This window comes from Stomoxys calcitrans, chromosome 5 (genome assembly GCF_963082655.1).
Source record: "Stomoxys calcitrans chromosome 5, idStoCalc2.1, whole genome shotgun sequence".
Taxonomy (NCBI): Eukaryota; Metazoa; Arthropoda; class Insecta; order Diptera; family Muscidae; genus Stomoxys; species Stomoxys calcitrans.
In genome coordinates this window covers 77,101,525-77,108,684 of record NC_081556.1, presented here as the reverse complement: position 1 = coordinate 77,108,684, position 7,160 = coordinate 77,101,525, and the positions used below count along the sequence as shown (strand labels likewise).

The window sequence follows — 7,160 nt, the reverse complement described above, 5'->3', positions numbered from 1 at the left end:
TGTTTTTGTTGACGATATGTTTTTAATTAATTAATGGCAAATAATTCCAGAGGCCACCTTAGCGCAGAGGTTAGCGTGTCCGCCTATGATGCTGAACGCCTGGGTTCGAATCCTAGTGAGACCATCAGTAAAAATTTAAAGCGGTTGTTTTCCCCTCCTTAGGCTGGCAACATTTGTGAGGTACTATGGGGTATGGCAACATTTGTGAGGTACTAAGGGGTCCCCTTTTTATAGCCGAGTCCGAACGGACCCCTTATCATTTAGCTTAAACTTGAATCGGACTGTTTGCCCCTGTTCCTTAGTGGAATGTTCATGGGCAAAATTTGTATATGCAATCACAGAACTCCATTAAAAACCATCTTGATAATATTACTAGTTCAATGGCGGTGAGTAGTCTCCTCATAATAAACCCTTCTAAGACTACTTTAGACTGCGCTGTCGTGATGTCATATATCCCAGGCTATTTGTTAATGAAATTAAGTTTGTTGAATCCCTTAAATGCCTTGGTGTTATCCTTGATTGAAATCTAAATTTTGATTGCCATATAAGAGTTATGATGATGGTATTTCGTCCTACACACCGAGGCATGTAAGAATACATTTAGTACACTCTCTATTTGATGTTATAATTGAGTAATGGTATTGAAGTTTACAGTGGCACCTGGTCCTATAATTTAGTCAAGGTTGAGGGAATAATACTTGAACATGTCCATGTGTGCAGAAGGTATACCCCTTCTTCTAGGCTGCCCTTTTTCTGAATATCTTAATTTACTTATGTTAGTCTGTTTTTATAAGATAATAAACAATTGATCAACTATCTTAGTAAACAATTTTTTATTCTTCCCGAAATGTTTAAATTGACATTCCCTTAATTCTTTCTTCCAGTTATCAACACTTGTTTCAGGTAAGATTCGTTCGTATTTGGAAAAGCTTACCAAACACACTTAAACTTTTTTCTTATACCTATGCATGCTACTTCATTTTATTAATTCGTTGTTATAATAAATTTTGGTGTGCATTGTTATTGCTATAGTGACTTATTTGTAATTTTACTTTTTTTTTAATCCCCCTTATTCCGATGGCGTAGACGAATTTCGAAATTTTTGCAAAATGATATTATGCTTGTCGAAGACGAAAATTTTACTTTGTCGATATCACGTAAGTCAAATTGACTGTCAATTTTGATGAAAACTATCGATAATAAGTTAATTGCATTCTAAATTACAGCACGCCTGTTTGTCGAACGAATATGGAACCTTCTTTTATATTATTTTGTTTATTTACCAGAATATTTTTCTATAATCAAACTGCAGAAGGCGAATACGTTATAGAATTTCCATGGCAGCCGGTTGCACGCACCGGATTGACCCGATGGAATCCTTCATCGGCAAGGGCTGCCGCCTCAGTGTACGTGTCCGTCCTTTTTTCGTCATAGGAGAGACACATCCTGAGTGCCTTCTTCGCACGCTTCTGGCCGTTCCGGGATTGAAAAGTGTCCAGGACTCTGGTTCTGCTCGGGTTGGTAGAATCGCCCCATCATCATATCGTGACTTATTTTGATTTTTTTTTAATATTCCGCCTTATTCCGGTTGAGGAATGTCGAAATTTTTACAAAATTGTATTTTGGTTTTCGAAGACGAAAATTTGTTAACATTTTTGGTATCACGTAAGTCGAATTCGATCATCAAATTTAACGAAAACGATCGATATATAAGCTAATTCCATTCTTAACTGCATCACGTCTGTCTGACGAAAGAGTATGGGATTTTTGGTTTTCCTGTTATAATTTCTAAGATATTATTTAAATTCGATTTTGTAAACCGATTTTAAAACATTGAGAGTATTGAATCAACACAACAAAAAAAAAACGATTTAAATTCACTGAAAAGGATGTGAGAAAATTGTTGCATTTTTTTGCGACATCCCTATGCTAAAATCACAATATTTGGTGCTGTTTTCAATTACTTTAGAGCTCACACAAGCCGAATACTGGCTTACCTATTTTCCTATTATCTACCTTACCTTGGAAGCAAAAATGTTGCTAGGTACGATATGAAATATCATTCGATACGAAAGCACAATCGAACACGAAATTAAAAACAAGATTATCATCTCAAAAATCTGACCAGAAAATGAAAGACAAACTTTTAGAACAAAAAAACTGCACTTGCAGCACATTGCACTTTAACAGGGCATACACCATTTTAAAGACGTAGACATATTAGCAAAATAATCCAATCAGAAAAGACGATTTTTACTTTAGAAATGTTGCATATTACGATATGGACACCCCTACATGAAACCCATGAACTTTAAGAATTTGGTACAAAAACACAGACAAAAATGTGAGAGCTTTTGTCGAACTTGTGCGCTGTAAAGGAAAAGACGATTGTTTTGTTTCAAAATGTAATTATTTCAAATGTATAAATGTTTTTTTTTCAAAATTTGATTGAACTTGTGCGCTGTAAAGGAAAAGACGATTGTTTTGTTTCAAAATGTAATTATTTCAAATGTATAAATGTTTTTTTTTTTTTGAAATTTTTGTAAAATTACTTGCTTGTTAAATTTATAGTTCAAACCCTGATGAAGATCACCTGCGGTGATCGATATATTGGTAAAAATTATAAATAAAACGCCAACACCTGTTTTTGTACATTGTTCGTTGACATTGAGCCAAACCAAGAAGACAAAGTAATAAAATTCCAAAGGTCAACAATGAAATCACAGAATTCTTTATTTCTTTTAGAAATAAGTGATGCATAAAAAATATCTTCAATCAAATTTTGAAAAATCGGGTAACATTATCATCACAATCACAAACATTTTCTAAAGTTCGGCTATATGCATAAGTAAACCTAGACACATCTACTATTCAAAGAAAAATGATTTTGGCAATAACTCCATTATACTAGTGCATAATACTCTAAATGGGGGGCTGATTGGTTTAGCCATATATATTGGAAAATCCTTTTTGGCAGCAAATTCAGCCAAAAACTGGCGACACACTCCGCATGGTGTTGTAAGCGAATCTTCTTGTTGGACAACAACTGCACAGGCAATAAATTCACGTTTGCCTTCGCTGCAAAAAATTACAAATTTAATGTTAGTACGTCTACTGTGTATAGGTTAGGTTTGAGTGACAGTCTAATTTCTAAACAGACTAAATTAAACTTTTTAGTACACTGTGATACCACAGTATCGACAAATAAGCCCTCTGGTGGGAATCGAGCTCACTACCCCCGCCCTGGTAAGTGGAGCATGGTACTAACTAGGCTACTCGGGCAACCTTCTTTCCTAATGGCCTAATGCTATCTTGTTCCATACGCCATTTTTGAGTTAGAGTCACATTCTAGCATTTTAAGGTATGTCATTTATTCCATTATAATTAATAATTATAATTAAAACAAGTAAAAAGTCGTTAAGTTTGGCCGGGCCGAACTTTGCTTACCCACCACCTCGGGTATATAAGTAAACCACCTTTCGTCATAATCCGGTGAAAAATGCATAATTTATGCCACAATATAGGTCTTTTTGATATGAAAAGCCTAACACAACTCACTGTACCAAATTTCAGCGAAATCGCACAATAAATGCGCCTTTTATGGGCTCAAGACATTAAATCGAGAGATCGGTCTATATGGCAGCAATATTCAAATCTAGACCCATCTGTCCCAAATTGGAGAAGGATGGCGAAGGCCATAACACAACTCGCTGTCCCAAATTTAGGCGACATCCGACAATAAATGCGCCTTTTATGAGTCCAAAACCATAAATCGATAGATCGGTCTATTTTGCAGCTATATCCAAATTTTAATTGATCTGGGCCAAATTGCAGAAATATGCCAAGGGGCCTAACACAACTTACTGTCCCAAATTTAGGAGAAATCGGACAAAAAATGCGCCTTTTATGGCCCCCAAACCATAAATCGAGAAATCGGCTATATGGCAGCTATATTCATATCTGGACCGATCTGAGCCAAATTGCAGAAAGATGCCAAGGGGCCTAAAACAACTCACTGTTCCAAATTTCGGCGAAATCGCTCAATAAATGTGGCTTTAATGGGCCTGACACCTTAAATCGAGAGATCGGTCTATATGGCAGCTATATTCGAATCTGGACCAAACTCACAACTCGCTGTCCCAAATTTAGGCGACATCCGACAAAAAATGCGTCTTTTATGGGCCCAAGACCTTAAATTGGCGGATCGGTCTATATGGCAGCTAAATCCAAATCTAGACCGATCTGGGCCAAATTGAAGAGGGATATCGGAGGGCCTAACACAACTTACTGTCCCAAATTTCAGCAACATCGCATAATAAATGTGGCTTTTATGGGCCTAAGACCCTTAATCGGTGGATCGGTGTATATGGGGCTATAACAAGATATAGTCAGATATAGCCCATATTCGAACTTAACCTGCTTATGAACAAAAAAAAAGAATCTGTGTAAGTTTCACCTCATTATATCTATTGTTAAAAACTTTAGAGTGATTTCAACAGACAGACGGATAGATGGGCATGGGTAGATCATCTTAGATTTTTACGACGATCAAGAATATATATACTTTATAGGATCGGAAATGGATATTTCGATGTGTGGCTAACGGAATGACAAAATGAATATACCCCCATTCTTCGGTGGTGGGTTTAAAAACTAAGCACTAGGGAAGAAATTTTCATGCATCTCCCAAGGCTGCGGAGTTGAACAATTTTGACTCGACTCCGACTCCGGAAGATTGCTTTACTCAGACTCCCGAATTGTACGGAGAGATCATTTTCTCGACTCTGAGCATAATTGCACGACGCCAACTCCGCAGCCCTGGTATCTACCTTAGTTTTCGAAATATGGAGACAATAGTGTGTTTCCTATCCAAAAATGTGAATTTTTTTGGAGGCCACCGTGGCGCAGAAATAAGTATGAACGCGTATGAGGCTGAACGCCTGGGTTCGAATCCTGGCGAGAATATCAGAAAATTTCCAGCGGTGACTATCCCCTCCTAATGCTGGCGACATTTGTGATATACTATGCCATGCATAGAAGCGATGTAAAAATTTCTCCCCAAAAACGACTCATCTTATAAAGCATAAAAAACTTCAATCGGACAGCACTCATTGATAAATGAGAAGTTTGCCCCAAGTTCCTTAATAAAATGTTCGTGGACAAATTTGCATTTTTGTTTCCAGTTTCAAACGTAGAACAAAATTTACATACATTTTGACAAATGAACTTGATAATGATATTATATTCCACAGAGAAAATTTGTAACCACCGCCATAGGATAGGAGTATACTATTGGGTTGTCCAAAAAATAATTGCGGATTTTTTAAAAGAAAGTAAATGCATTTTTAATAAGACTTAGAATGAACTTTAATCAAATATACTTTTTTACACTTTTTTTCTAAAGCAAGCTAAAAGTAACAGCTGATAACTGACAGAAGAAATAATGCAATTACAGAGTCACAAGCTGTCACAATTTGTCAACGCCGACTATATGAAAAATCTGCAATTACTTTTTGGGCAACCCAATAAAATTATCATTCTATGTAACGCCTCGACATATAGCCCAATTTGGATAATATTTTGATGTAGCTCCCATATAAAATATTGTCCTTTTCGGTTTGACTTCTTAAACATGAACTTAATGAAGCCTTTAAATAGTTTTATATGCAGTTCTATAAAGGAAATCTGTCAAATAAACCAATATTAAAGCTATGTAAATTTAGTTTTGTAATACCGGTATTAATTTATATTATTATTGTAAGCACATTTGTATGTGGAGGTGTCGAACCTCGTCAAGCTCCTTATGTGTGCAAGGTCGTTCCGGTTCAAAGAACCGATCGAGGCGGGAACGTTATGGCTATGTTTTTTAAAGGCGCAAATAACTCGAATTGTATCGAGTCCATGGCACTCAGTATCTAAGCAAGATCTGGTGCCGGCCGACCTCTTAATGAGACACTCCACTCGACACCATATACGGAGTAGATGCAACTGCAGCATACCACTATCCGAAACCTGTGAACGCGCATGTTAGTTCTCAGCTGAGCTTCTCGTTCAATCCTATGGCAGCCGGTTGTTCGTACCGGACTGGCCCGATGAGGTCTTTCATCGGCAAGGGCTGCCGCCTCAGTGCACAACACAGCTACAACAACAACAACTATAAACATCACAAATTATGGGACTGAGAGTTCCAACCAGTGTAGTGTTCATACATAGTCATCCCGTGACGAGGGTTTTAATTTATATACGATTGGGCCGGAATTTGGTATGTAAATTACATCTATACCTTGCAAAACCTAGCTCAAAATACCGTAAATTGCTCTTCTCATTAAAATCATATTTTAAAAATGCAAACTTTATAGAGAGCCAACCCGATTTTTTATAAATCTAACGAATTTTAAATAGCAATGTACACCATACCTTATAGCTTTTGCTGCTGCTATTCTTTCTGCACAAATGCCGGCTGTATAGGTCCCATTCTCAATATTACATCCGGTATAAATAGAACCGTCGGTGGTTCGAATGGCTGCACCTACCGCAAAGTTGCTATAAGGGCAATAGGCGTGTTTTCGGGCTTCTACGGCAGCCAATAATAATTCTTTCACTGGTGCATCTGTTGAAATCAAAGACAAAATAGGGAAAAAAAAAGGAAAACTCAAAATACATGAAATTCAGTTTAGAGATATTAAACTAAACCCCCAGCTCGCGTTATGGGGCCTTGTACCTAATGTATTGAACTCCTTGACATTTGCTCCATCTTTGACACCATTTAAAAAATACTGCGACATCTCACAGGCTTCCTACGATGTATATTTTCAAATAGTGGCGAAATGCATCCAGAATCATATGATTTTGTGGTCTGTTTTTTATTTGTAGTTGTAATATTAGAGCTGTTCGTGCACCAGTGCCGAAACATTAGATATACAAAACGTGGAGATGAGATATAAAACGCAAAACACCAGCCTTTTAAAAAAGTTAAAAGTTGTTGTTGTAGCCACATTTTCATGTGGAGGTGGCGATCCTCGTCAAGATCCTGTGTGAGCAAGGTCGGTTAAAGGGCCCATCGCCCCAGGTACAAGGAGGCCATTGGTTATTTAAAGGCGCCAATAACTCGCCTTGTAATATCGAGCGTCATAGGCACTCAGTATTTCATATTAATTCAA

General features: G+C 37.1%; 1 protein-coding gene and 1 long non-coding RNA gene across 2 annotated transcripts; one reads left to right on the top strand and one right to left on the bottom strand.

The window, feature by feature from the left end:
- Positions 1-890: 890 nt before the first annotated feature.
- LOC106081056 (uncharacterized) lies at positions 891-1,634 on the top strand. The gene is made up of 2 exons (XR_001220302.2): positions 891-1,157; positions 1,227-1,634. It is a non-coding gene; the product is annotated as an uncharacterized LOC106081056 (long non-coding RNA).
- Positions 1,635-2,708: 1,074 nt separating this feature from the next.
- Positions 2,709-6,855, bottom strand: LOC131997741 (cytidine deaminase-like). The gene is made up of 3 exons (XM_059369204.1): positions 6,722-6,855; positions 6,418-6,610; positions 2,709-3,078 (listed from the first exon to the last, which is right to left on the bottom strand). The coding sequence occupies exons 1-3, from the start codon at positions 6,783-6,785 to the stop codon at positions 2,868-2,870; spliced, it is 468 nt and encodes a 155-aa protein (XP_059225187.1). The 5' UTR covers positions 6,786-6,855; the 3' UTR covers positions 2,709-2,867.
- Between the last annotated feature and the right edge of the window lie 305 nt (positions 6,856-7,160).

What these genes read in the sequence shown, in the direction of transcription:
- LOC131997741 (XM_059369204.1), bottom strand. Translation starts at nt 6,785, where the DNA reads ATGTCGCAGTATTTTTTAAATGGTGTCAAAGATGGAGCAAATGTCAAG. An exon ending in CAAGGAGTTCAATACATTAG is followed by an intron (nt 6,611 to 6,721) that starts GTACAAGGCCCC and finishes TGATTTCAACAG; the next exon opens with ATGCACCAGTGAAAGAATTA. An exon ending in GCAGCAGCAAAAGCTATAAG is followed by an intron (nt 3,079 to 6,417) that starts GTATGGTGTACA and finishes AATTTTTTGCAG; the next exon opens with CGAAGGCAAACGTGAATTTA.